At 62.6% G+C, this 26,876-nt stretch overlaps 2 protein-coding genes across 11 annotated transcripts in view; one reads left to right on the top strand and one right to left on the bottom strand.

Annotated features, from left to right (window-relative positions):
• The first annotated feature begins 1,485 nt into the window (after positions 1 to 1,485).
• On the top strand, positions 1,486 to 22,756 carry DPYSL4 (dihydropyrimidinase like 4). Of its 4 annotated transcripts, none has more exons than XM_077947870.1 (14): positions 1,486 to 1,835; positions 6,374 to 6,462; positions 7,629 to 7,813; positions 10,002 to 10,166; positions 11,961 to 12,022; positions 12,120 to 12,200; positions 13,467 to 13,535; positions 13,897 to 14,017; positions 15,446 to 15,602; positions 15,953 to 16,094; positions 19,032 to 19,202; positions 19,707 to 20,525; positions 20,761 to 20,926; positions 21,839 to 22,756. In XM_077947870.1, exons 3-14 carry the CDS (start codon positions 7,690 to 7,692, stop codon positions 21,928 to 21,930), a joined length of 2,169 nt encoding a protein of 722 aa, XP_077803996.1. In that variant the 5' UTR covers positions 1,486 to 1,835; positions 6,374 to 6,462; positions 7,629 to 7,689; the 3' UTR covers positions 21,931 to 22,756. The 4 variants fall into 4 exon arrangements, with proteins under 4 accessions (XP_077803996.1, XP_077803998.1, XP_077803995.1 ...); XM_077947872.1 differs by having other exon boundaries at positions 19,707 to 19,886; XM_077947869.1 differs by lacking the exon at positions 1,486 to 1,835 and adding an exon at positions 2,662 to 2,797.
• A 1,703-nt stretch (positions 22,757 to 24,459) lies between these two features.
• Positions 24,460 to 26,876, bottom strand: part of STK32C (serine/threonine kinase 32C) — a 103,870-nt gene continuing 101,453 nt past the window's right edge. For all 7 annotated transcript variants that reach the window (XM_028827032.2, XM_015148476.3, XM_028827031.2 and 4 more), the window contains 2 exons: positions 26,092 to 26,159; positions 24,460 to 25,131 (listed from right to left, as the gene is read on the bottom strand). In XM_028827032.2, the coding sequence (XP_028682865.1) occupies positions 24,993 to 25,131; positions 26,092 to 26,159 (207 nt within the window). In that variant the 3' untranslated portion in view covers positions 24,460 to 24,992. The remainder of the gene's footprint in view (positions 25,132 to 26,091; positions 26,160 to 26,876) is intronic.

The raw sequence follows: 26,876 nt of genomic DNA on the forward strand, positions 1-26,876 counted from the left end.
TTCAGGATACCCCGAGTGCCTTACAGGGCTTGTGAACACTGACCAAAAGTCAAAAAGAAGAGAGTGCCCAAGCGTGGGTTTGGAGGCACTGATGCATTCGCCAACACTCACTGTCATCCCATCCTTGAAACCCTGAGAGGGAGTATGTGTTTTAACACAGAGTGGAATTTAAGTTTAGGCTCAGGAAACTCATATTCTGAATATAGGTATCAAATCATATATTTGTTTACTGTATATTTTTTAAAAAGCTTTATTGTAAATTTATGCAAAAACTAACCGGCCCGTTTTCTTATGGCAGCATGCCGAGCAGTGTGTGTGTCCTCCCAGGCACTCCCTTCATAGTCACCCTCTAACCACGTGACATTCTGTTCAGTGCTAATCCGTATTCACAGGCCTAACGTAGGTTTGTATGGTGATCTACGAGATTTTACACATATTTTTGTATTGTGATTCCTATGATATATACCAGAGAATTTTTACTCATTTGTAAATTATTGTACAGTTTTAATAAAAAATGTTTTAAATCTTAGACGATTAAAGTCCCTTCAAAGGTATTAAAGTTTGAACTGAAAGCCGTATGAGCCATTTCTGCACTTCTGAGTTCATTCCCTGAACAGTGCCTCTGAACACCAAAAACGGGGTCTGCGCCTTCCGCCCACTGTGGAGGAAAGCCCCAGGTCTCACCTGCGAGATCACCTGGAGGGCAAGCTCTGCAGTCAGGGGTGCCTGGCAGCACCTGGCTCAGGTCGACCACCTGGGAGACTCTCTCCTGTGGCTGTTGGTCAAATGTGAACCATCGAAGAGATCGAACAATTAGGAAAGGGACGGAACTTCTCCACATGCATGAGAACAGTTGGTGATGTTTGCCGTGGACGGTCCCACAGGTGAGTAACAGACATATTAATCATTGAGGGGTGGGGGAGCCAGAGGAGGACGAGGGTGTGGGAAGCTGCTCGACCTAGCTCTGCTGGCTCAGGCCCCGCCAGTACTCGAGGTGACTCAGTGTCCGAACTCTGGCTTTGAAGTGCGGACTGCGCTAACAACGCAAAGGCCCGAAGTCTCTGGGTTCAAATTCAGCCGTTGCAGGCTGGGTAGAGTGAAAGATGGAGTGACAGCATAGTCCCCTCACCCCTGTCTCACCCCAAGCCTCTAACTCGGCTTTAAGGGAGATCAGCAGCAGTTTGCGTGGGCAGGTACCCCCCATCCAGCCCTCCACGCTCGCCCAGGCTTTCGGAGTCGGGGCCTTCTTGTCTGTCGTGGGACGGCCCAAGGGGTCTGAAAATGTGGTCGGGATTCCTGTAGCGGTTTCTCCAGTGTGCGCTCCCTGCCCGGTCTTCCCAGCGCCCACCATGTTCGGAGGGCGACCAGCCACGCGTAGCTGGGACGAAGCGAGCGCCCAGGGGCCAGAATGGGGCGTTCAGCACCCGCTACGTGGACAGCGCCAGCTCCGCGCCGGGCGGCAGGAGGCGGGGAGAGGGCGCGGCCGCCAGGTCCGCCCAGTGCACCTGCAGCGCAGACGTCGCTGCAGGAGGCTCCGAGACCGGATCCTGTCGCCCGCTCCTGCCATGACCGCGCGGCAGCCTCAGGAGCCCGCGAGGCTTCTGGACCGGCCCAAGCTCGGCTGCGTGTTCCGCTGCGTGGAGGACGCCTTCGAGAGCAAGACGCTGCCGCTGGACGCGCTGGGCGGCGGCCGCCGGGGCCCTCGGGTTGGGGAGCCGGTCTGCGGGGCGCGCGACGACTCGGAGCGGTCGGGCCAGCACTGCGGAGACCCCTCAACGGCCGCAGCACGTCCCTGAGGGCAGCCCGGCGTGACCCAGGCCCGTGACCCCCAGCAGGTAGTGGCCGCGGGCCCGGGCCCGGACTCCCCGAGACCCTCGCACCCGGAGGACGCCGGGATTGGGGCTCACCCGCTCCCCTCTGCGGGGCCTCCCTCTCCACAAAGGTCCTGAGCCTTCTGGGTCCTGCGACCCCCCTGAGGCCCCGCCCGCCACCGGGTCCCGGTCCCTGGGGAGCGCGAGCGCCTCCTTCTGTCTCGCTGTCTCCGTGTCTCTCCGACTCGCGCCCCCCACTCCTGCCCTCCGTCTCTCGCGGCCGGCGTGGAACAGCCTCGCGGGGTCACACCCTGGCGCTCAGACCCTGGCCCGGGTCATCCGCGAAGGAGCCGGCTTTGGCCAAGGCGCCTTCCTGGACCGGTGCGGCTCCCAGAGCGCCGCCGCCCGGGGCTGACTGGCTGGGAATCCCGGGGCCTTGGGCGCCTCGCGTCTCCCGGGAGCTGGGTTTCGCGCTGGAGGGCAGCGGGGGCGCGGGCGGGGCCTGGCAGGACGTGTCCGGACTCTCCCCCTCGTCTCCCCGGGGTGTAAACTCCGCACACAGCCGCAGCAGGTTGAAATTCCCACCCAGCCCTTGTCCGCGGGTCCGTGCGGGGGCCCGGGATGCAGAGATCAGACCCTGCGGCCGCCCCCGCTACGCTGGGTGGTGAGTTGGGGGAGTTGGGGGGGCCGGGGCGGGGCTTAAAGCGAAGGAGGGGCTGAGGGCGGGGGCGGGGCTCATGGGCGGAGCGGGGCCTGCCGGGGGCGGGGCCTGTCGGGGGCGGAGCCGGGGCGGGGGCGGGGCCCAGCGGGGGCGGGACCGGAACGGAGCCTTGCGGCCCCGCGCGCTCGCAGTCTGCCTCCCGCCGCCCACACGCACGCGTCCCGGCTGACGCGTCCCCCGCCCGCCCCTGCTCGTGCCGCCCCTGCCAGAGACCCCCAGGAGCAGGATGTCCTTCCAGGGCAAGAAAAGCATCCCCCGGATCACGGTGAGCCCGGCCCCGCTTCGCCCGGCGCCCCCTGCCCGCCGCCCCCTGCCCGCCGCCCGGAGTGGGGCCTGAACGCGGGGCGGACCCTCCTGGCCTCGCGCGTTGGGGGGGCTCTGCCTTCGCGTCTGGCCCGTCCCGGCGCCCGCCCTTCCCTGCCCGGCTTCTTCACGAAGCTCCAGGGTCCGAGAGTCCCCGCGAGCGCCGCGCAGAACCCCTTACGGAGCGGGGCGCCCAGGCCCGGCCCTGCCGGCTTCCGGGAGCCTCGGCTGGGCCCGGGGAGAACCCGGGGCCGGGCGGCCTGTCCCTCGGAGCGCTGGAGGCTCCTTTCTCCCGCGGCGGCCGGGCCGGCGAGGCGGGCGGACGCGGTCCTTTGTTGGCCCGGGCTGGTCCGGGGCGCGGGGAGATGCCGTTCCCGGCACAGCCCGTGGGCCGCCCGCCCCTTGGACGCACTGGCGCCGCGTCGGGAGCCCTTTGTCCGAGACAAAGCGATTCAGCCCCAGCCGCTCTGGCCGGAGTCCCTGGTGGCCCCGAACCCTCCACTAACCGGGGTTCAGCGACTCCAAGGAAAGCGAGCGGTCACGGGCCACTGGCCGGGCGCCCCGGCAGCCCCCGAGCCTCCGAGAGCGGAGACCCCTCCCCAACACCCACACGCACCGGCGCGGGAGGTCCCGCTCTGCCAGAAACAAAGCCTCCCCACTCGGGAGGCGGGAGATGGGGGTGGGAGGAAGGGAGGCTTCGGGACCCGGCAGCACCTGGGCGGGGGAGTCCATGGGGTCCCAGACCCGACTCTGGACTTGGCCTTGGCGGGAGGGCCGTGGGGTCTGACCTCTGGCATTAGCTCAAGCCGTGGGCTGTGGGCTCCACTCCCCGAGACGCTGAGGGAGGAAGGAGCCCTCCCCTCTCCAGACTGCTGCCTTCAGAGGGTTCTGCCCGGCTGGGTCTGGTCTTGATGCAGGAGATCCTGCCAGCCAGCTGGCATGTGGGGGTCGAGTTTGGGGGTGGCAGGAGGACCCCTTCCCAGGGCAGGTCAGGCATCCATGTCAGTGCGGGGGGGCAGCTGCTTCCAGGGAACTTTCACCCTCATCTGGTTGAGCGCAGTTAGAAGAGCATGGCCCCACCCCCCAGCTGTGTCTCTTCCGGGGTCCAAACCCAGCCTGAGTGTGGGTGCCTGAACACTTGGGTGTCTGTGAGCAGAGCGCCCAGACCACACGTCTCCTCAAGCCTCCCTCTGCCCGGTTGCGTTTTCTAGGGCTTCCTTGAAAATGCATGGGTCCCCTGGGAGGGGTGGAAAGTGAAGAGGAGGGACAGCTCCGGGAAGGCAGCCAGGGCCTGATTCGGCTACAGAGGCTCCAAATGCATGGTGGTGCGGGGTCAGGGCTGGGCCTGGCGCTCAGCCGGGACTGGGCAGGAGGAGGAGGAGAGGTGCAGCAGCTGGGAATGGACAGCTCTGTAGACCAAGGGTCTAAAACTTCTTCCACAACCTGCCCGAGAATAAATGTTGTCAGCTTTGTGGACCACACTGTTCCTGTCGCGGCTGCTTGACCCTGCCAGGAAAGCAGTCCTGGACACTTAGGAAGTCAGTGGGCACCAATGTCTTCCAACAAAAGTTTATCTGTGAATGCTGCAGTGTGAATTTCGTAGAATTTTTATGAGTCATGATATACTCTTTTTATTGTTTTCAGTGAATATACGAGAACCATTCTTAGCCTAGGGCTGCATGAAGATAGGTAGAGGATTAGGTCTGGCCTGTGGCATAGTCTGCCAGCCGTTTGTAGACTACGGGGTAGTGGTTTACAAGTCACTGGGATCCTGAAAATACAGCCTCACAGTTAGATGTCAGCAGAATCCTGTAATGGGGCTACTAGATAATGAACTCCTTCTCATTCCGAGAGTTTTACGAATTGTGCGCTTCAGTTTAATGCTCTTGGCTTCAGACTGATGGTGTGTGAAGGCTGCAGCCCCGGGCTAGGACCCTGGCCACCTATGGGTGGGCCCTGGAAACCCAGGGCAGACAGCTGGACCTCCCTGTTAAATGCAGATGGTCAGTCCTGCGTGGTCAGTTGTCGGGCGTGCTGAGGCACACGCGAGACAGTGGAGGGAAAAGCGCTGCCAAGTCCAGCACGTGTGTGTGTGTCCTCCTCCACCTCCTTTTGCTCCTTTTTTGTGTTTCTCTCCCACATTCTCCACTGAGGTCAGATCTTCACCTCTGACGGTCATGCAGAGTCCCATCAGTGACACCCCACTTTCTGCCTAATCTTCTGCTTCCCGGCCATCTGGTAGGATTCTTAGAGGGGGATTTATGACTGCCGAGCACTGGAGTCAATCCCTGCCTAATGCCACAGCTCTGTGCTGCCAGGGCTGACCCACTGAGAGCCGGCCTCACCAGCCTGACGCTCTGTGCCCCACTAGGAGTGCGTCCAAGCTGCACTGGAACCTGAGGTCACCCCATCTCTTCCCCATCACCCCCATGGCCTCTTGATCAGCAGGTCCTGCCCTCCTGACTCCCAGCCTCTCTGGAATCCACTCTCCTCCCATCCCTTCCCATAGTCCTGTCCCAGAGCCCCTCATCTCACTCAGACATCACTCCAGCAATGATCCTGCTTCCATTGTTAAACATCACAATCTACTTTCTAACACAGCAGCTAAGGTGATCTCTTTAAAACATCAATCAAACTAGGATTGAAACTTGCTTAAGGGCCTCAGTCAGGGGCAGCCATGGAGTCCCCAGGCTTACACATCCTGCCCCTGCCAAGCTCTGGGCACCAACCTGCCTCTGGCACCACTACCCCACCAGAAGGTTCCACACCTCGGCCTCCTCCCAGGTCTGCTGATGGCAGCTCAAGCCCTTTCCTGCCCCAGGGCCAAGCTGCTTCCTGGCTGGAATGCTCACCATATCCGCCTTGCCCCTGTATCAGCCACCCCCGCCCCAGAGGTCCTTCTCCCAGCCCCTGTCTCATGGCCCTGCCATGGCGCCCTCACTGTGCTCTGCGCATTCGTCACTGTCTGTGTGCATGTGTGTTTTTGCTGCCGGTGGTCTCCCCTCAGTGGGAGGCAGCCTCCTGGGGTGGGGACCATGCCTGTGGGGGCGCTGCTCTGCCTCCACCTCCTGGCACCAACACTGGTCTGCAGTGTTTGGGTGGAACCAAAGCCCAGCTCTATCAGGTCCCATGTGGGTGGAAGACTGGTGGAGGAGAGCAGGATCCCTGAGGCTGCACAGGAGGCCATGAGACAGCGTTCACCTCCTACCTCAGGCTGGGGCTCCTTAATCCGATGGTAAATTAGAAGATATAAATATGACCTGTGGCACTGCCACACTTCCACCAACACGGGCTTTGCCCTCAGTGAGGCCTGGGCAGCAGCTCTGGGGTGTGCGTGGCGCTTCCAGGGGCAACTGGTTTTGAGTACCTGGTGCCACTTTTTGGGGAATAGTAAACCACTGCAGGCTTTCGTGCTTGTTTTTACATCTAGAAATTTTGCCTGAATGTTTCAATCATAATTCCAGAGAAAGGAGTTGCACGAAGGGTGTTGCTGAGTAACTCAGTTTGGAGAAAAATTACCGTTTGTTGTTCCAAATAGAGTGACCGCCTTCTGATCAGAGGTGGGAGGATCGTGAATGATGACCAGTCCTTTTACGCTGATGTGCACGTGGAAGATGGCTTGATAAAGTAAGTTTCTGCCGAAAATACATTCCCAGCTCTTGTGTGTATGTACTGGTCACATGGTATCCAGGCAGTTGAAAATAAGTTCCCAGCTCATGTGTACACACTGGTCACATGGTATCCAGGCAGTTGAAAATAAGTTCCCAGCTCATGTGTACACACTGGTCACATGGTATCCAGGCAGTTGAAAATAAGTTCCCAGCTCATGTGTACACACTGGTCACATGGTATCCAGGCAGTTGAAAATAAGTTCCCAGCTCATGTGTACACACTGGTCACATGGTATCCAGGCAGTTGAAAATAAGTTCCCAGCTCATGTGTACACACTGGTCACATGGTATCCAGGCAGTTGAAAATAAGTTCCCAGCTCATGTGTACACACTGGTCACATGGTATCCAGGCAGTTGAAAATAAGTTCCCAGCTCATGTGTACACACTGGTCACATGGTATCCAGGCAGTTGAAAATAAGTTCCCAGCTCATGTGTACACACTGGTCACATGGTATCCAGGCAGTTGAAAATACATCCCCAGCTCGTGTGTACACACTGGTCACATGGTATCCAGGCAGTTGAAAATACATCCCCAGCTCGTGTGTACACACTGGTCACATGGTATCCAGGCATCGACTTCTGGGTGAAATCCATGGGAGAGGTTTCTTCTTTTCCAAACCCATCCTTGGCAGCAGTAACCTGGTGGCCACTGTCAGAGCCCCGGCCTTCGGTGAGGGCAGAGGCATGTCAGGTGGCTGTAGGGCAAAAGCAGGACGCCAGCTTCCATGTTTCTTTGTTCATCATGGCACTTAGTACTGTGCCTGGCTCACAGCAGGTGCTTCCTAAATACTGGTGCCCACACCTGTTAGCGCATCTGCTTCTGTCTGTCAAGCCGCTCCCTCCTGTAGTCAAAAAAGTAGCAACCAGGGACCTGAGTGGAAGACCACAGGGCGTGGTGTCTGCGCGAGGCTGGACCCCGCAGTGACTGTCCTGAGCTGTGCTGAGGGATGCTTTGCTCCCTGGCACTCCCGAGGAGCTGGTCCAGTGAGTGGCCGGCCGTGCTGGCCTTTTCCCCGGGGTCTGCAGCTCACGCAAACACTTCAGCTCTGCGGCGTTGCTGGAAGCCCGTTTGGGCTCTGACCTGGGCTCACTGTAACCAGTGAAATCTCTGCTGCTTTCAGACAAATCGGAGAAAACCTCATCGTCCCTGGGGGCATCAAGACCATTGACGCCCACGGCCTGATGGTGCTTCCCGGTGGCGTTGACGTCCACACAAGGCTGCAGATGCCCGTCCTGGGCATGACCCCGGCTGACGACTTCTGTCAGGGCACCAAGGCAGCGCTAGCAGGAGGAACCACCATGATCTGTGAGTGTCTGGGTCTCCTCCTCTACAGGGGGCAGCCAGCATGTGCCGCCCTCCCTCTGGCCAGGCGTGTGTGGGAGGAGGAGTGTCATCTAAAGGTGCCTTTATTGCATCTGTCTGAGAACCTGGAGTGCCTTTCTTATGCCTGTGTCTCGCCCTGGGTGTTTCTGCGTGGCCAGCTCTGGAATGCTCCTGGGATTTCCAGGACGGGAAATCAGTGGACTGACGTGTGTCCACTCGTTCTTTCCTGGGCACTAGTAGCTGGCCCAGAGCTGGGGTTTGGAAAACTCAAATGCCTTGGGCAAGGGGATGGGTCGTGCTTTCTGAAATGCCAGATACATGTTTGACCTTGAGCCACATGCCTCGGAAGCTTGATATGTGGAAGGTTCTTGCTCATGTCAAGAAGAGTAAAGGATGGAGGCTGTATTTTTAGAAAAAAGATAAAAGCAATGCTCATTATTATCCCATCAAAAAATAACCAGAGTTGCTATTTCTGTAGTGCTGGCTGCGTGCCCGGCATGGGCTCTATCCTGACACCCATCGGCTCACATGCTCTCCTCCTAAAACCCTCTCAGCTAAGCCCAGTTTAACAGGCGGGTGGGGGGAGTCCACCTGCCCACCATGAGCACGTGGTGAGCTCAGGAGCCAGGACGAGGCCCCAGAGCCTAGACCCTGACCACACTGCGTGGCCTTGGGTGCCATTCTCTCCGCTGCGTCCGTCTGGTGCAGACATCACTGCTGTGGTTGAGAATGGGTCTGAGGGGCCTAGCTGAACCTGGTTCTATAGTTTTCTAGCGATGTGACTCCAGATAACTCAGCTGGCTTTTACAAGCCACACTTCGTTGACCTGTAAAACACACAGGCTTGTGAGTCATGTGTGAGTTAATGCACGTAAGTTGCTTTGTGTCCCTGGCGTGCCAGGGAGGGCAGCTCTGAGGACCCTGAGACGCCTCACAGGGACACTTAGCCATTGCCAGGTCACAGCTTGGTTTGGTTTACTCAGCCACAAAGGGAGGGAAAACCAGCAGCCCACCTTGCAGTCCGAGGAGACTGGCCACTGCTCACGCCCGTCGGGTGGCGGCCCAAGCCGGTCAGGACGTCTGCACAGTCGAGACCACCTGCTTTGTGCCAGTGCCAAGGCACCCGGCCAGCTGTGGGTCCCCACGAAGACAGAGAAACGCCACAGACACGAGGCTGGCCTCTGTCCTGCCTCTGTCTTCCTCTGCCTGCGGGCCCAGGCTGGCACTGTGGCTGGCACTGTGGCTGGCACTGTGGGTGGCACTGTGGCTGGCACTGTGGGTGGCACTGTGGCTGGCACTGTGGCTGGCACTGTGGCTGGCACTGTGGGTGGCACTGTGGCTGGCACTGTGGGTGGCACTGTGGCTGGCACTGTGGCTGGCACTGTGGGTGGCACTGTGGCTGGCACTGTGGCTGGCACTGTGGGTGGCACTGTGGGTGGCACTGTGGGTGGCACTGTGGGTGGCTGCAGCGAGGGTGGGTGCCCACTTCATCCTGTTGGGTTGCGTAGGGGCCCGAGGGAGGGCTGTGCTGGAGGAAGGCATCGCTGGTGGGCGTGCCTTCCTGTCAGACCACCTGGCTTGGAGCTCTCTCCTGGCTGCACCAGGAGAGGCCAGTGAGCAGTGTTGGGGCCTTGGGTGTGTGGTTGGTGGGGCAGCAGCACGATGGCTACGTGCGGGGGGCAGGATGGCCCCATTCAAGTCTTGTGGAGCCAGTGGGGCACTCGGGAAACCAGCCCAGCTCCCACTGTTCTAGGAAGGCTCTGAGAGACGGGGCCCAGCACCTTGGACAGCACACTGGCCCTGTCTGGCCCTGGGGGTGCCTCACCCAGGCTGAGACAGGAGCTGGAGGCAGGCAAAGCCCTGACCTCCGGCGCTCCTCCAGGTGCGATGTGGGAGTGGGGTGGGGTGGTTTGGGGTGGGGCTCTTCCTCTCTCCTCTCACCTCTGTTCAGAGGGTGGCTGGGGGACTTGGGTCAGAAGGTTCCTCTTTGAACAAAGCGACAGAACAGGTTCGTGACAGCGTCATCCTCTCTCAGAGGCCGGTGGCCTCTGCTGTGTCTCCCTCAAATGGTCCTCTGGTCTCTTGGGAACATGAAACAATCTCCCATGGAGGAGGCAGAGGTGGGAACCGGGGACCGGTGGGGGAAGCTGCTGACCATGCTGCCTTCACAGTGGACCATGTCTTCCCCGACACGGGTGTGAGCCTGCTGTCAGCCTACGAGCAGTGGCGGGAGCGGGCGGACAGCGCGGCCTGCTGTGACTACTCCCTGCATGTGGACATCACCCGCTGGCACGAGAGCATCAAGGAGGAGCTGGAGGCCCTGGTCAAGGAGAAGGGTGAGGGTGGCTGGAGGGGCTGGAGGGCGGGCATGGAGCCTGGCGGAGGGGCCTCTGCCCTGACCCTGTGTCCTGCTGGTGGTGCTGATCTCCCCCAGGGGCCGGTGTCCAGGTTTGAGTCGAAGTTGGAGAAAAGCCATTTGAAGGCCCATCCCACCTTCAGAGGCTCTAGACCAAGAGGCCTTCTCTTTCCCAATCCAAGGGACCCACCCTGGAATTATCCTCCCGATGACAAGATACAGCAGGTCCCTGGTTTCTTAGAAAAGAGGCTGCCCAGGGTGGAAGAGCAGCAGTTCCCCATCTCCTAGCATTTGGGGATCCTTTCAGAGGGAGACCCTTTAAATCCGTATCTTTTTGTTGTCATCTATGCTAAAACAGATCAGTCTATAAACAAGTTTAACATTTTCCCCACAAGAAAACCCTGAAGCGAAAACCACATCAGAGTTTCATAGTGGGTTTGACAAGTGTCATATCTGATTATAACTGATCTCTCCTAATCTGAGTCCAGCCCACAGCTTCCGGCCTGGAGGTGGGGGCGGGATGGGGTCCGAGCAAGCCCAGGAGGCTGTCAGGCCCTATGGACCTGAAGGAGGCAGGGGCATTTCTTCAAGGCCATTCCTCTGGGTTCCCATTCCCCAGAAGGTGATGGTCATCACACAGGTACCCCTTGGTGTCAGGATCCCTCACCTCCCTGCCCAGGGGCTGGTGGAGCCCGTCAGTCCTCGGTCCCTGGGCCTCACTCCAAGCAGCTGCTCTGCCACCCATGCTTTTCTGTGAGTGGACCTGGGAGGCCTGTGGCCTCGTGTCTCAGAGCGGAGGTGGAAGCAGGGCCTGCACCTCCCCTCACCCTGTGGGGGCACTGCTGGGGCCTCTGCTGCCTGAGAGCCACGCAGGAGTTGTAGGTCCTGTGCCCACGGGGTGGTGTTGCGGGGACAGCCCCACATCCCATCACCTTCATCAGACACTTGGGGGCAGGCCCCAGATGCCAGGTCACATGCAGGTTGCTACCTAGAGGGATGGCTTGTGGGACACAGGCTGACTCGGTTTCCCCAGCGTGCCTTAGCGGGTCACACTAGCACTTTCCACCTAGCCAGGAGGGGGGTGCCATGGGCTGGGTGGGCTTGCGTGATGGGAGGTTGGGATCCTGCCTCCAGGCCCAGGCGGGTCCCCACACAGGTCCCAAGTCCCAGGGGAGGTGAATGGGCTCTGGCTGTCCAGGAAACAGGAGAGCTCAGCCCTCTTCCTGTTTGGGCCCCAACGTCAGAGGCAGCCCCTGGTCCTTCTGCTCGTCCTAAGGGCCCAGCCCTGAGATCTGGGCGGTCCCACAAGCCTGCACCATGAGCCAGGCATGGCAAGCGGGGCTCCAAGGCCCCACAGGCAGGTGCTGGATGTGCTGGTCGGCTAGAATGGAGGTCACCAGGGCAGCGCAGCCCGGGCCGCACTTCCAGTGGGGGGCCAGTGGAACTCAGTCCGAGAGCCCAGGCACAGTGGCTCTTCCAGTAACGGGGGGTCTGCTGGACGGGTGTGAGGGGTTCTCACCTGCATTTGCCACTGGGTGGACAATCAGTTTTTAACCCGGAGCACAGGAGCAGGCAAGTGAGGGCTGCCTCGCCTCACTTCCCAGCTGGCTGGTATGTGCGTGGAAGCAGAGGTCTGCTCGCATGGCTGGCAAGCTATCCATGGAAGCACTGCGGGAGAGGGGCCCAAGACCCTCCAGTGGGCAGGGAGCAGCAGAGCCTCCTCGGGTTGTCCGATTGGTGATAGCTGAGCCTCTGATCCCCACCTCTTCTCCAGGTGTGAACTCCTTCCTGGTGTTCATGGCATACAAGGACCGGTGCCAGTGCAGCGACAGCCAGGTAAGGGCAGGCATGGAGAAGGGAGTGGGCAGGTGTGTCCCAGGCCGCTGCTGGCACAGGCGCAGTCCTGCCCAGGACCCACCACTTCTCTTCCCAGATGTACGAGATCTTCAGCATCATCCGGGACCTGGGGGCCTTGGCCCAGGTGCACGCTGAGAACGGGGACATCGTGGAGGAGGTGCTGTGGGGCAGGGCTGCTGGTGTGGCAGGGGCTGCCATGGGGCGGGGCGGGGGTCTGAGGGTGACCTTCATGTTACGCAGACATCATCACAGAATCCCACACAACCTTGAGGGAGGGTCACAGCTTACCCTGAGTCAAAGGTCAACCAGTGAGTTAGACTGGGCTGGGGTGGGGAGCTTTGAGGCCTTAAAACAGCTTCTCCTCGATCCACACTTCTTATCCAAATACCTCAAAACCAAAGTGTCAGCCCCATGGATCCAGGCCCCCCCTGTGGAGTGGTGTCCCCTCTGGGGTTTGGGTTGCCACCTTCCTTCCAGCCAAGGGCACCCATGTTGACAGGGCCACATCCTTCAGACACATCCCATTGGGCTGGGGAGGGCCGGAGCCCACGTGCGGTGCCGCCGATCCCCCAGGCCCCTGGGCCCCGCACCTTGTTTCCCCTACAGCTCAGGCACCCACGGGTACAGATGGAGTTCAGAGAGTGGGCCACCCCATCCCTGTGGGACCTCAGTGGGGGGTCACCACACAGGACACACCTCCCTGACACTGCAAACCCACAGTGAGACTTCCTGGGATGGGACGGGCTCTGCCCACCTCCTGAGCGCTACAGGAAGGTGGTGGCACTCGGGCAGGGGCACGTGGGGGGTCCCCAGTGTCCTCATCCACCCGTCCAGCTGCGAGGGCATCGGGGCATCACAGACACTTCTGTGGCCCAAGGCCAGGCCCCGGCTGCACCGTCAGGAGGTCGTCCTGGGTTCAGCAGATGCTCCACATACAGCGGGAGGGAGCCTCGGTACTGGGGCTGCGTCTCCTGGCCAGGACCATGTCTTGCCCGACACGAGCAGGCGCTGTAGTGCACATCGCCACGGAAGGGCAGTGCTGGAGGAAGGAGTGGTTGCCCATTCCTGACCTGCAGAGCCCTCCCCGCCTGTGTGCACCCCCACACGTGCCCCCACCGGGGGAGTCAGCATGATGGGCACGGTGGAGGCGGGGTGGAGTCTTGGCGCCATCAGTAAGGAGCTCTGCAGCCTGGGGCAAGCCACTTCCCCTATCCAAGCTGTCCTCTCCTTGGTAACTCAGGGATCAGGAATCGTGCCTCTCCAAGCCCCTCCACCCTCTATTCTGAGTTCTCTGGCTGGCAAATTCTGGGAGGCCTGAGGGTCCAGGACCACTTGGGGAATGGGGCCTCCCAGCCTTGGGATTAGCATCCAAGGCCCAGGCTCCCTTCAGGGCTGGAGCAAGGCATCCTGTTGGTTTCTTTAGGAGCAGAAGCGGTTGCTGGAGCTTGGCATCACTGGCCCCGAGGGCCACGTGCTCAGCCACCCCGAGGAGGTAAGATCCCAGGGCACCACGGCACACCCGAGCGAACTCTGCCCAGACCGCTGCTGCCTGGGGCTGTGCTGACTCTGGCCCTGGGCTCCTGGCCCTGCCACTGTGCTCGCCCTGACCTCATCTGGGAGGCATGAATCCCCCCTCCACCACCCTATAGCCTGTACCCGAGCTCCACCACCCTACAGCCTGTACCTGAGGACCAGAACGTGGTTTGGGCAGACCCAGGCACTGAGCCCAAGGCTGGGGCGCTCCTACTAGGCTGCCCTGAGCCTGGGATCCCATGGGTGACCCCTGGGCATCCCCATTGCCCACACTGGTCTAGAGCCCTCGTGTGGCCTGATGCTTCCCACCTCATCCCCAGGTGGAGGCTGAGGCGGTGTACCGAGCTGTCACCATCGCCAAGCAGGCCAACTGCCCACTGTACATCACCAAGGTGATGAGCAAGGGGGCGGCCGACGCCATCGCCCAGGCCAAGCGCAGAGGTGAGCACCCAGTCCCGCCTCTGATGCCGGGGGGCCATGGTCTCGGCCTCCTGGGTGCAGCCCTGGGGAGATGCAGGTGCCCTGAGTCCCTGCATCGGGGTGGGGCTGAGTTTCCAGCCTCGTTGGAGCGGCAGCTGCTCACCAGGGCCCTGAGTCCCTGCATTGGACCGGGGGGGGCTGGACCTGAGTCCCTGCGTCGGGGTGGGGCTGAGTTTCCAGCCTCGTTGGAGCGGCAGCTGCTCACCAGGGCCCTGAGTCCCTGCATTGGACCGGGGCGGGGGGCTGGACCTGAGTCCCTGCGTCGGGGTGGGGCTGAGTTTCCAGCCTCGTTGGAGCGGCAGCTGCTCACCAGGGCCCTGAGGCCAAACTTGGAGCTGCTTACCCTGTTTCCAGTGGGGCTGTGGCGGGGATGGAATGATGAGGAGATGAGGAGTGTCTGAGAAATCCAGTTCCACCAAGGAGGGCCCCCCATATTAGTATTTGCTGTGTTCAGAGCCGGGGAGCTACCTGCCCACAGATTGCCAGCCATTTGGAGCCTGGCACTGCAGAGCCTTAGACCCGGGGATGCAGGGTGGGTGGGGGGGCACACAGAGCTGTGATTGGCAGGGGCTTGACTGTGGGGTCCCCCAGAGGCTACTGGGCTCAGAGGGTCCCGGGAGGTCCAGCAATCACTGGGGCTGGAGATGGCCAAGGATCCAGGTGCAGAACCCAGGTAAATGAGGGGGCGTCCCCAAGAAGGCCTCTGGGTCTGGTCTGGTTTCCCCTCCTCTTGCTGTCCCCACTGAGTCCTGAAACCTTGTTTTCTGGGCCTGCCTGGGGCTGTGCAGGTCCCTGGCGCAGGGAAGGGGGGGGCGGTGCCCTTCTTTGTGTTTCCTGCATCGAGGGTTGAAACTGAAATCCGCTCAGTTAACTGGGAAAAGGACTCTGAGGTGCGCAGGTGAACGGGGGTCTGCAGGGGCAAGGCCTGGGCCTCACTCAGGACACCAAGCAGCCTTGGGGCAGCAGGCCAGGCCCTTCTCGGGGGGTGCCCCACCCCACCTGGGAGCATTTCTCACCCACCAACTGGTGGGAGCTGCCTCAGCTGTGAGCTGGAACCCTGGTGAGGCCATTACCAGGGCACCCCAGGCCAGTCAGCCTCCATGCAGCTCACTGTGCCTCACTGAGGCCCACAGGCACGCCCTGGCCCCGCTGGAGTGCCTGGGGTCCTGGGGTGGGATGTGGGCAGAGAAAGGACCCCCAGGGCCAACCACGTCTGTCCAGGACCCAGGCCTCTGCCCTCCTGCCCATGGCCAGGGACTCTAGACAGGGGACAAGCTGTCTGAGGCCAAGAAAGTGAGGGGCAGTTGGGGGTGTCAGCAGCAGCAGTGCTCGGGGCTCCATGGGGTGCAGGTGGTCAGCGGAGCACCTCTCATGGGCCTCATGCTCCAGGGGTGGTCGTGTTTGGGGAGCCCATCACTGCCAGCCTGGGCACCGACGGTTCTCACTACTGGAGCAAGAACTGGGCCAAGGCCGCAGCCTTCGTCACGTCACCCCCCGTCAACCCAGACCCCACCACGGCAGACCACCTCACCTGCCTGCTGTCCAGGTAAGCAGCCGCTCCAGGTGGCCCCAGATTGGCTGCGCGCTGCACACCCTGCCAAGGCCGTGGCCCACTGGTGGCCCTGACACCCCAGGCCTCTCCCACGGCTCTCGTGGGGCAGCCCAGACAGTGGCGGGTGGGGGAAGTCTGAGCCCTTTGGTCCCAGCTGGGGCTCCCCTGGCAGGAACCAGTCCCTGCTCCCCTGCAGAGAGGCACCAGCTTTGCCCAGCAAGAGCCACTCAGATGACCTCTAGCCCCTGCGGTTGTGCTGGCCAAGGGGGCTGGAGCTGACCTGGCTTCTGCCGGCTCAGGAAGGCCAGGACCCCTGGGCCCCTCTGACCCTGGCTTGTTTCCAGTGGGGACCTCCAGGTGACAGGCAGTGCCCACTGCACCTTCACCACTGCCCAGAAGGCCGTGGGCAAGGACAACTTCACGCTGATCCCCGAGGGCACCAACGGCATTGAGGAGCGCATGTCGGTGGTCTGGGAGAAATGTGTGGTGAGCACAGACCTGGTCAGGGCATGCTGTCTGGGGAGCGGCTGTGGGCGGGATTCTGACGGCTGGTCAGAAGGGAACCCACCTAACCAGTGCACACCTCGTGAAACAGATCAGAGCACACGGCTCCGGGGTGGCAGATCCTCCACCCAGGGCGCCTCAGACACGTGGTTCTGGCCCCTCCAGATGAGACTCCAACAGCAACAGGGGCAGCTGGTAGCCCCCCCACTCCCAGCTGACTCTAGTGTTGCCTGGACACTGGGTTTGCCCAGGGGTCAGCATGGGGGTTCCACGCTGTGACGTTAGTGCTCCGCCTGCAATGCCCTCAGGACCTATCGCCCCATCCTGGGCCCTCCCACATCCTCAGCCCCACCTCCCCATCCTGGGCCCTCCCACATCCTCAGCCCCACCCCTTGGTCCCCTCCCCATCCTGGGCCCTCCCACATCCTCAGCCCCACCGCTTGGTCCCCTCCCCATCCTGGGCCCTCCCACATCCTCAGCCCCACCTCCCCATCCTGGGCCCTCCCACATCCTCAGCCCCACCTCCCCATCCTGGGCCCTCCCACATCCTCAGCCCCACCCCTTGGTCCCCTCCCCATCCTGGGCCCTCCCACATCCTCAGCCCCACCTCCCCATCCTGGGCCCTCCCACATCCTCAGCCCCACCCCTTGGTCCCCTCCCCATCCTGGGCCCTCCTGCATCGTCAGCCCCACCTCGCCATCCTGGGCCCTCCCACATCCTCAGCCCCACCCCTTGGTCCCCTCCCCATCCTGGGCCCTCCCACATCCTCAGCCCCACCTCCCCATCCTGGGCCCTCCCACATCCTCAGCCCCACCTCCCCATCCTGGGCCCTCCCACATCCTCAGCCCCACCTCCCCATCCTGGGCCCTCCCACATCCTCAGCCCCACCTCCCCATCCTGGGCCCTCCCACATCCTCAGCCCCACCTCCCCATCCTGGGCCCTCCCACATCCTCAGCCCCACCTCCCCATCCTGGGCCCTCCCGCATCGTCAGCCCCACCTCGCCATCCTGGGCCCTCCCGCATCCTCAGCCCCACCCCTTGGTCCCCTCCCCATCCTGGGCCCTCCCACATCCTCAGCCCCACCTCCCCATCCTGGGCCCTCCCACATCCTCAGCCCCACCCCTTGGTCCCCTCCCCATCCTGGGCCCTCCCACATCCTCAGCCCCACCTCCCCATCCTGGGCCCTCCCACATCCTCAGCCCCACCTCCCCATCCTGGGCCCTCCCACATCCTCAGCCCCACCCCTTGGTCCCCTCCCCATCCTGGGCCCTCCCGCATCGTCAGCCCCACCTCCCCATCCTGGGCTCTCCCACATCCTCAGCCCCACCTCCCCATCCTGGGCCCTCCCACATCCTCAGCCCCACCTCCCCATCCTGGGCCCTCCCACATCCTCAGCCCCACCCCTTGGTCCCCTCCCCATCCTGGGCCCTCCCACATCCTCAGCCCCACCTCCCCATCCTGGGCCCTCCCACATCCTCAGCCCCACCCCTTGGTCCCCTCCCCATCCTGGGCCCTCCCACATCCTCAGCCCCACCTCGCCATCCTGGGCCCTCCCACATCCTCAGCCCCACCCCTTGGTCCCCTCCCCATCCTGGGCCCTCCCACATCCTCAGCCCCACCTCCCCATCCTGGGCCCTCCCACATCCTCAGCCCCACCCCTTGGTCCCCTCCCCATCCTGGGCCCTCCCACATCCTCAGCCCCACCTCCCCATCCTGGGCCCTCCCACATCCTCAGCCCCACCCCTTGGTCCCCTCCCCATCCTGGGCCCTCCCACATCCTCAGCCCCACCTCGCCATCCTGGGCCCTCCCACATCCTCAGCCCCACCCCTTGGTCCCCTCCCCATCCTGGGCCCTCCCACATCCTCAGCCCCACCTCCCCATCCTGGGCCCTCCCACATCCTCAGCCCCACCCCTTGGTCCCCTCCCCATCCTGGGCCCTCCCACATCCTCAGCCCCACCTCCCCATCCTGGGCCCTCCCACATCCTCAGCCCCACCTCCCCATCCTGGGCCCTCCCACATCCTCAGCCCCACCCCTTGGTCCCCTCCCCATCCTGGGCCCTCCCGCATCGTCAGCCCCACCTCCCCATCCTGGGCCCTCCCACATCCTCAGCCCCACCCCTTGGTCCCCTCCCCATCCTGGGCCCTCCCGCATCCTTAGCCCCACCTCCCCATCCTGGGCCCTCCCGCATCCTCAGCCCCACCCCTTGGTCCCCTCCCCATCCTGGGCCCTCCCACATCCTCAGCCCCACCTCACCCAGCAACTGAGCTCTTTCCCTCAGCTGCTCCTGCCTCCCCAGCCTCCAGGGCTCCCCAGGGAGACTGTCAAGTCCTTCAGGGCACACGGGTATCGACATTGAAGCTTTACCCACAAAGTGAACGCAGAAAAGCTTCGTGCAGGAAGGGGCAGACCAGCGGGCGTCACTGAGATGGGCTCACTAATTCCCCAGTGCAGCCTGGCAGGGGTTCTTACCCCCCGAGTGTTGCCATGGCGAGGGCCGTGGCTGGAGCCCTGTCCTGATCTTGGCTGCCTGCGTGGCACTCTAGTGCCCGTCTTCGTGGGGGCTTGGTATCCATCTTTGTGGGGCCCCAGCAGCCCAGCATCCAACCTTCCAGAGGCCCCGTGTCCTGCTGTCCAACCTTGTGGGGGACCCGGTGGCCCAGCGTCTGTCCTCACAGGGGCCCGGGGGCCTGGCATCCATCCTTGCAGGGTCCTGGTGTCCTGGTATCCATCCTTGTGGGGGGCCCAGTGGCCCAGCGTCTCTCCTTGTGGGGACCCGGTGGCCCAGCGTCTGTCCTCACAGGGGCCTGGTGGCCTGGCATCCATCCTTGCGGGGTCCTGGTGGCCCAGCGTCTGTCCTCGTTGAACCCCACCCCAGCCCCACCCGTCACCCTCAGCTCAGGCTTCTTGTTCCTCAGGCCTCTGGGAAGATGGACGAGAATGAGTTTGTCGCGGTGACCAGTACAAATGCTGCCAAAATCTTCAATTTTTACCCAAGGAAGGGACGAGTGGCTGTGGGCTCTGACGCTGACCTGGTCATATGGAACCCCAAGGCCACCAGGATCATCTCTGCTAAGAGCCACAATCTGGTAAGAGAAGGCGGCTGTAAGTCAGGGCTGGCCTTTGTGGAGCTGGCCCCGAGGCAGCCTTCCCAGGAGAGGCGCAGGACAGAGGCCCATGTGGCAGCAGCAGTGGACTTAGCCATCCCAGGGCCGTCCACACAGCGTGTCCCAGGCCAGGCACTGAATTGGGCCCTGTCCACGTCACTTCGCTGCGTGACAGCTGCATCTGTGGTCCCCTTGTGCCATGGAGGAGGCCAGGGCAGAGCGGTGCCGTGTGCACCTGCCAAGCCAAGGGGGAAGTGACCCTCCCTGCCTGCCCACGCCTGTCCCCGTTGTCCTCGAGAGAAACATGGGACTCAGAAACGAGGTCTGTAGGCTGAGGGGAACATAGTTCCAACCCCTAAGTCCCAGCATCTCGCTAGGGGCTCAGTGCAGGCACACTGGGCGGCCGCAGTGCTCCAGCGGCTCCGTGGGGATGGGACTGTTGGGCGCCAGCGTGGAGGCACTGGACCCTCGGGCCTCTCTCCCCAGAACGTGGAGTATAACATTTTCGAGGGAGTGGAGTGCCGGGGAGCGCCCGCCGTGGTCATAAGTCAGGGCCGAGTGGTGCTGGAGGACGGGAAGATGTTTGTCACCCCGGGGGCGGGCCGCTTCATCCCTCGGAAGACATTCCCGGACTTCGTTTACAAGAGGATCAAAGCTCGCAACAGGGTAGGGCGGCACCCGCGAGGGTGTTGTGCAGGCAGGCGGGTGGGCGCCGAGTTCTGGGCCCAGAACGCACCCCTGGTCAGCCTGGCCTGGCCCCCGGAGGGGTCAGGAAGATGGAGCGGGGCCGCTGCTTGCCCAGGGCCCTGGTGGGTCTACGTGGAGCAGAGCCTGCTCCCAAAATATGGCAGGGGAGGCCCCCGTGGTGCTGGGAGCTTCAGGCCCTGGATCAGCTCTGCAAGCGCCTGTGAAGGGCAGCTGAGTCGCACCCGAGTCATCCGTGGTTGTCAGATAAAATACAGACGTAAAGTGAGCAGACATCGACCTCCCCTGGGAGCTGCCAGTTGGGCCTTAGCGTGGGTCCTTCTGGGATTCCCCTTGGACAAATGTGGCCTGGGGTGTGTGCTCCTCTCCACACGGGCTCTCAGGAGCTCAGCCATGGGAGCCCCTCCCCTGGCCTTCCGGTCTCTTACTGTGGTGACACCACGTTTGCCCGAGATCATCCGTGTCCGACAGTGCAGCCGGTGTGGTCTGCCCGGACCACCAGGTGCTTCACACGCACAGGGACACTCGCAGTGGTGTCTGTGCACACACAAGTGCACGTGGGACCTCGGAGGGAGGATGAGCATGTGTGCACCTGTGTTGGTAAGCCTGAGGGGGGAGACGTGTGCACACACGTGTAGGTGGGGTCGCAGGAAGGCATTATACATGCGTGGGGAGGACTGCAAGGAGGGAGGCATGTGTGAATGTGGGGTGAACACCCCCCCAGGGCAGCCCCAAATTCCTGAAGCTGGCACTGGAGAGGCACAGAGCAGGCCCAGCCCTCCAGCTGCCCATGCTCGGCCCCTCATGCCCCATCTCTGGCCCCACACCCCCGCAGCTGGCAGAGATCCATGGTGTGCCCCGTGGGCTGTATGACGGGCCCGTCCATGAGGTGATGGTGCCTGCCAAGCCAGGGAGTGGTGCTCAGGCCCGCGCGTCCTGCCCAGGCAAGATCTCAGTCCCTCCTGTGCGCAACCTACACCAGTCGGGGTTCAGCCTATCTGGTGAGTTGGGCCTGGGGCACCAGGTGGGGTGAGGGGCTCTGCTGGAGCATCCTGAGGGGCCCTGGGGCCTCAGGTACCAGGTAACAGCCCGTACCCAGAGGGGCTGCACACAGAAGTCAGCCAGCTGGGGGCTGGGGCAGGAGATGCTGCTGGGGGTGTGGGGAGGCCACTCCTGCCCACTGTCTGCCCAGGGCAGCTGTGATGAACCCCCACCTTGAAGAGAGTGGCACTGGGGTGGGGCTGTCACACGGGGCCCAGGAGTGAGTGTGGTTCCAGCCTCAGGGGAGGTGAGGGGCCTTGACGAGGACTTCAGGATCATGTGGAATCCAGGTCCCCACCTAGCTGGCCCCAGAACCAAGCTTGAGGCACAAGGGAGGGATCTGAGCTGTGTCCTGGGGCCCCGGAGGGACATGCGAGAATGCTTGGGAGGGCTCAGGCTGCCAGGGTTCGGCCTCTGGGCTCCTAGCGGTGCTTCTGGTGCATTCTCCCAGCCCGGGGCGGTGACAGCAAAGCCCTGCTCACCTCCTGGGGACTCAGGCCTGGGGGCAGGTCCCTGAGAACCCAGCACTGAGAGGCCAGGGGCAGCCTTTCATCACCCGGGGCCCACAGCAGGGACGAGGCAGGACTGGCCTGGGCTCCTCTCGGGACAGGAAGGGCTTCCTGCAGGGTCAGCTGGAGCCTGCAGTCCCCGTGGCTCTTAGGATCTCCCAAGCAGCCTCACCTGCACCCTGGGCCTCAGGGATGGGAGACCTGCCGGGCACCTCATCCACTTGGCCTTCTGGTGGTGGCAGGCGTGCAGGGGCTCCACGGTCCTGGCCCCACTGACACAGCCACTGACTCTGCCTCTCGCCTTGAATAGAAGGGACCCTGCCCCTGCCCCATTCTCCCTGCCCACCTGTGCCCTTTCTTCAGGGTCTCAGGCTGATGACCACATCGCCCGACGCACAGCGCAGAAGATCATGGCACCGCCCGGTGGCCGCTCCAACATCACCTCTCTCTCCTAGACGCCCAGGACTGGCCCTGTGAACCGTGCTGGCCCCACCCGAGGCCGCGGGGGCCCCAGGGCACTCACCCCCCCTTTAGCGTTTTCTTTGGTAGAAGTTTCTCAAAGGTGCTTGGCGGTCTTGCCTTCCCCCTCCCCACAGGCTCTCCTTGTGGGGTCCCAGGTCCTGCTGCCAAGAGCCCCTCGAGAGAAGGGCTGAACCTGGGGAGATGTCACTGCCAGGGTGAGGTGGTACCACATGGCAGGGATGGTGCCGGCAGCCTGAGCCCAGGCACCCCAGTGCCCACTGGGCCTGGCATGGGGACAGGGAACCTGCCGGGCTCACAGAGTACGGGAGCAGCTGGACACTGGGCTTCTTGGCGAACCAGCAAGGGGCTGAGTCCTGCCTGGTGGGCGTTTGCCACCTCCCCACCACCAGTCACTGCCTCACAGAGCCCCGCACGCCTGCAGCCGCTCCTTGGAGGCCTGTGCCCGTCGCGGGCCAGGGAGGAGAGTGGGAGCAGAGCCCTCCTGCCTGGCACAGCTGCTGAGACTTCAGAGACCCATCAGAACCTGGTGCCACGCAGCCCTGCCCGTGGAGGGTTCCTTTTACACACCCCGAGGCCCACACCTAAGCTTTCGTAGTAGCCCTCGTCCGGGGAAGTTCTGCAATCCTTTAGGAAGACACTGCTCTTGTTACAGATTGTGTATTTCCGTAGGCTTCTTAGTAGCAGCTTTGTACACTGAGGACACTGTACCCAGGAACCTGTGCATGCCACCCACCGCCTGGACAGGCAGTCACCCTCCTCTGATGTGAATCGGGCCCATTAAAGACGTCTGGGTTTGAAGCCGCCTGTGCGTGGAAGGCCCCATCGCCTCTCCCCCATGCCATTTCTGCAGAGGCGGGGCCCGGCTGGCTGTGGGCTGGTCCAACTCCTCCTGCAGCCGCAGCTCTTCTCCCCTGAATGGCAGGGAGGAGCTCAACCTCTCAGAGGGAAGAGGACCGGCAGGGCAGCCGACAGCCAGGGCAGGGCAGAGGGGACCCCCCACACATTCTCACTGGACAGCCCGAGCTGCCCCAGAAGGCTGGGCAGCATGCACGGGAGTGTGTGGAAGCGAAGCACACACCACTGCCACCCAGGTGGGCGCTGCCCACAGACGCAGGCCCAGCACTCAAGGCCGGGCAGCTGCGAGGCTCTGACCTGAGCCCCCTAAGGTCGTGACTGCAGTGCTGGCACATGCTGTGCCTCAAAAAGTGTGTGTAGACGCTCCCAGATGGTTGTCCTTACCCCAAGAGCAGGGCCTGGCCACAGTCACTGGGCACTCGCTGTTGGCCGACGAGCACAGAGGGCCAGGGACTCACCTCATGCCGCCAGTTCTCTGGCCCCTGCCCACGCACCGATGGTGATGGAGAATTTCCTGCCATGGTCTCTGGGGGCCACAGGCGGGCCCGTCTCTGACCCTGGGCTTCTCATTAAGCTGTGCAGAGCCCAGGCAGCAGCCCTGGAGGTGGCCCTGGGCCCTCAGCATTTCCTTCCTCTCAGAGGGCTCCCTCTGGCCCAGATAGGGGAGCTGACGTCCCCCACACCAGCATCTCCTGCTCTGCCCCAGTGTGGGGGGTGATCTAGGGAACCAGACAGCACCCAGACCCCACCAGTGTCTCGGAGGACAAGGTGCACCACCATGTCATGTGCCCCAAATGCACTTACACAAACCCCCACACCTGTCCTTCCCCCAGCCTGTCCCTCCCCCACACCTGTCCCTCACATCACCAGACTTCCACCGAGCATACGGCGCCTCTGGGCCCTCGCAGGGACCAGGCCACCCTTCCTCGTAGTGACTTGGGCGTCTTGTCCCCCATGCCAGCTGCTGGGGCTGGAAGGCTAATTCCTGCCCTGATTCAGTGGACAGGGGTGGGTGGGGGGCGGGAAGCTGCGTTCTCTCCCCTCAGACTTCTCACTCTGCTCCTGGCACGGCCGGTTCTTCCCCAAATGTTCTTTGGCTGTTGTCATCTCGCAGCTGTTTGCCAGGGGTGCAGCGGGGCTCGTGGACACGGGTCTAGGCACGTGTCCACCATGGCCGCTGTCCCGGGAGGGGGCACAGACCTGACACACCCATTCCCCCAGAGGAAACCGGCACAGGCCTGTCTGGAGCGCTGGGCTGACGGGCTCCTCCTCCAGCGAGACCGGAGAGAGGCGCACAGGCCGTTTACCCAGTTTCAGTTCCAACGACAGAACCACTCAGCCACAGCGAGAGGGACGTGTCCCTTTACGGAGGGCCAAGCGCTGCCCAGCACTGCGGTGGCTCCTCTGTGCACGGGCTGTCCTGGGCTCCTCTGCCTCCAGCACCGTCTCTGCCCTCCACAGCCTTACGGCTCCAGGGCCACGGAGACAGGCGCCCACCCCAAAGCCATGGTCCTGGAACTCTGGGGGCCTCTGCCCTGAGGAGCTGCCCCCCGACTGGCTGCCTTAAGTCCAGGCCAACCAGAAACTGCAGGCACGGGCCTGATGGCCAGGCAGGCACAGGACATGCGCAGAATATGCAACACCAAGCGGTTCTCACATTGTAATTCTCAGAGGTGAAAAGTATACAGAAATTGCTGGGGCAGTGTGAATCTCTAGAAAACATTCACCTCCCCACCCACTAACCCCAACCCGCGCCCCTGACCTCCAAGAACCGAGCCAAGCCTGGGACACCCGCGGCCTGCTCTACAAGGGCTCACCTTGTGAGGGGGGCTGTGCGCAGCCTCGGGCTGAGTGGGGACCAAGACTCCTGTCTCATCCATGACCCCGGCCCCCCATGAGTGGTGAGAGCGCGCCCAGCAGCGCTTCCTCCATCCAGGCGGGTCTCGGGGGCCCGCAGGCAATGCCCTCCGTGCTGCCCTCCACAGGTGTCTGCGCACCCACAGCCTCTTGTCCCCTGCACCACCACGAGCCCAAGGTGTGAAATGTGTCCGGGCACCGTGGGCACTGCCAGCCAGGCTGCTGGGTGGGAACGTGAATGCCAGGCCTCGGCCCATGGCCCTCCCTCTGGCAGCCGAGTCTCCAAAGCAGCTCAAGGGGTGAGGATCACGGGCGTCCCGGCCTAGCCGCTCCCGGCCGAGGGGCAGATGGGGCCACACATGGGAAGGGCGGAGTGCTCCTCGTCCTCCACGGGCTCCGCAGCATCCCTGGGCTCAGGGGCGGGGAGAGGCTCACTCGGGAGGTCCTGGCTCCTCTTCAACCTGGGGTGGCAGGAACACACGGAGGGCGTTATGCCCCCACCTCCCTGGCCTCACGGTCCCATGACCTGCCCACGGGCTCACGGGACAGGCCATGGCGTGGATGCCCAAGATGGGCCACAGGCTGGGTGTCTGCTGGAAAGGCCAGGCTCCCAACACACTGGGTGCGGCAGGGAGCCTGGGGGCGGGTAGCGGCACGTGAGCACACTGGCAAGGCTCGGGGTGTTTCCAGCCAGAAGCCAAAAGGCCTTCTTCTTTGCAGGTGCCACAGGTCAGTGACTTGGGAACAAGGCTCGCCTGAGCCTCATTCTTCACCCGATGGTCTGATCCCCGGGGTGCCAGCCAGTGCCCTCACCTGTCTGCACACGCCCTGCAAGTCCTGCCCACACCCTGAATATTCTGCCCACAAGAGCTCAGACACACCTCCTCCAGGAGGCCCTCCTGGCCCCACACAGGCAGAGGGGGCATCCATCCTCCCTTGGGCCCCAAGGTGGCAGCTGCTGCTATTTCTGGCCTGCCTTGCCTGCTGCTAGTCATCTGTGCCCTTCTGTCCTCTAGGGCCTGACACTCAGAAGAGGTGAGAGACAGAGTGTGCCTGGGTGGGGGAGTTGATGCGGCTCTGATGGGGCCTCCTAGGAAGTCACCACCCCTCACCTGGGCAGACGACGAGTCTCTCCCCAGATTCCAGCCACAGGCCCCGCGTGGAGCTCAAACATGCCAGAGCCTGGCAGGGGTCTCCTGCCGCTCCCCTCCACAGCTGCTGCTCAGAGTCCCCAAAGAGAGTGGGGCCGTGCACCCCAGGCCCACAGAGGTCATGTGGCTGCAGGATCTCAGGGCTGGTGTGAGAGGGGGGCCACACACCCAGGCCCACAGATGCCAGCTCATGTAGCCAAGAAAACCTTAAACCTTAGCCCCATTTTCCTCCTCTCTGCCACCACGCCCACCCACCCCCAACACACTCACTTTTCTCTGTTAAAAATCACGAAGTCTTGCTGGATTGCATCAAGGCAGTCTTGAAGATAGTCATTCTCCTGTGGACGGAAAGGCACATGTGAGTGTGGGGGACACTGTCCAGGTTCCGCCCACTCCCCTCAAGTGAGTGTCTGGGCATCCCCATCGGGCCTCCACCCGTGGCTTGCTTTGGACAATGGCCTCTGGGCTGTTGAAGCATCCCGGCCCTCCAGGAGCCAGACTGCCGGGGAGCTCACGTCTCCGCGGGTGATTCACCCACGCCCCGAGGGATGCCGAGGCCCAGCTCCCTTGCCTCAGGGTGGATGGCTTGGACTTGCTCCGTGGGGTCTGCAGGACCAGGCGGAAGCTGTTCTCTGCGGGACTTTGCTGGAAACCACTCCCTTGCCAGGCCTTTCCTGTCTCATACCAACTTCTCCCAGCCCCTCATCACAGCACACACAAGCCCACCCCAGGCCTGCTTCTGAGGCCCTGCCCAGAGAATCTTGGAACCAGGGCTGTCTTAGAAGCCAGCCCTCAGGACAGGTTTGTGGACTGAGGCTGCCCCTCGCAGGACCCACCCTCGGTGGTGTGTGATGGGCAGGCAGGACTACTTCCTTCGGGCAGCAGGACCACTTCCCAAGACGCAGGGGTCGGGAGGGTGTGGGTGGGGTGGAGGGGGTGCTGGTCACTCAGCGCTGGCGTGGTGTGGGGAAAGCATCATTATGGTGACCACGGACTTGGATGGTGACGTCGGTCACTACCAACGTGTGAGCAAATGACAGACCCAGATCAGTCAA

Source organism: Macaca mulatta, chromosome 9 (genome assembly GCF_049350105.2).
Source record: "Macaca mulatta isolate MMU2019108-1 chromosome 9, T2T-MMU8v2.0, whole genome shotgun sequence".
Lineage (NCBI taxonomy): Eukaryota > Metazoa > Chordata > Mammalia > Primates > Cercopithecidae > Macaca > Macaca mulatta.

What these genes read in the sequence shown, in the direction of transcription:
- DPYSL4 (XM_077947869.1), top strand. Translation starts at nt 2,759, where the DNA reads ATGTCCTTCCAGGGCAAGAAAAGCATCCCCCGGATCACG. An exon ending in ACGGGGACATCGTGGAGGAG is followed by an intron (nt 12,201 to 13,466) that starts GTGCTGTGGGGC and finishes TGGTTTCTTTAG; the next exon opens with GAGCAGAAGCGGTTGCTGGA. An exon ending in CTCACCTGCCTGCTGTCCAG is followed by an intron (nt 15,603 to 15,952) that starts GTAAGCAGCCGC and finishes GCTTGTTTCCAG; the next exon opens with TGGGGACCTCCAGGTGACAG.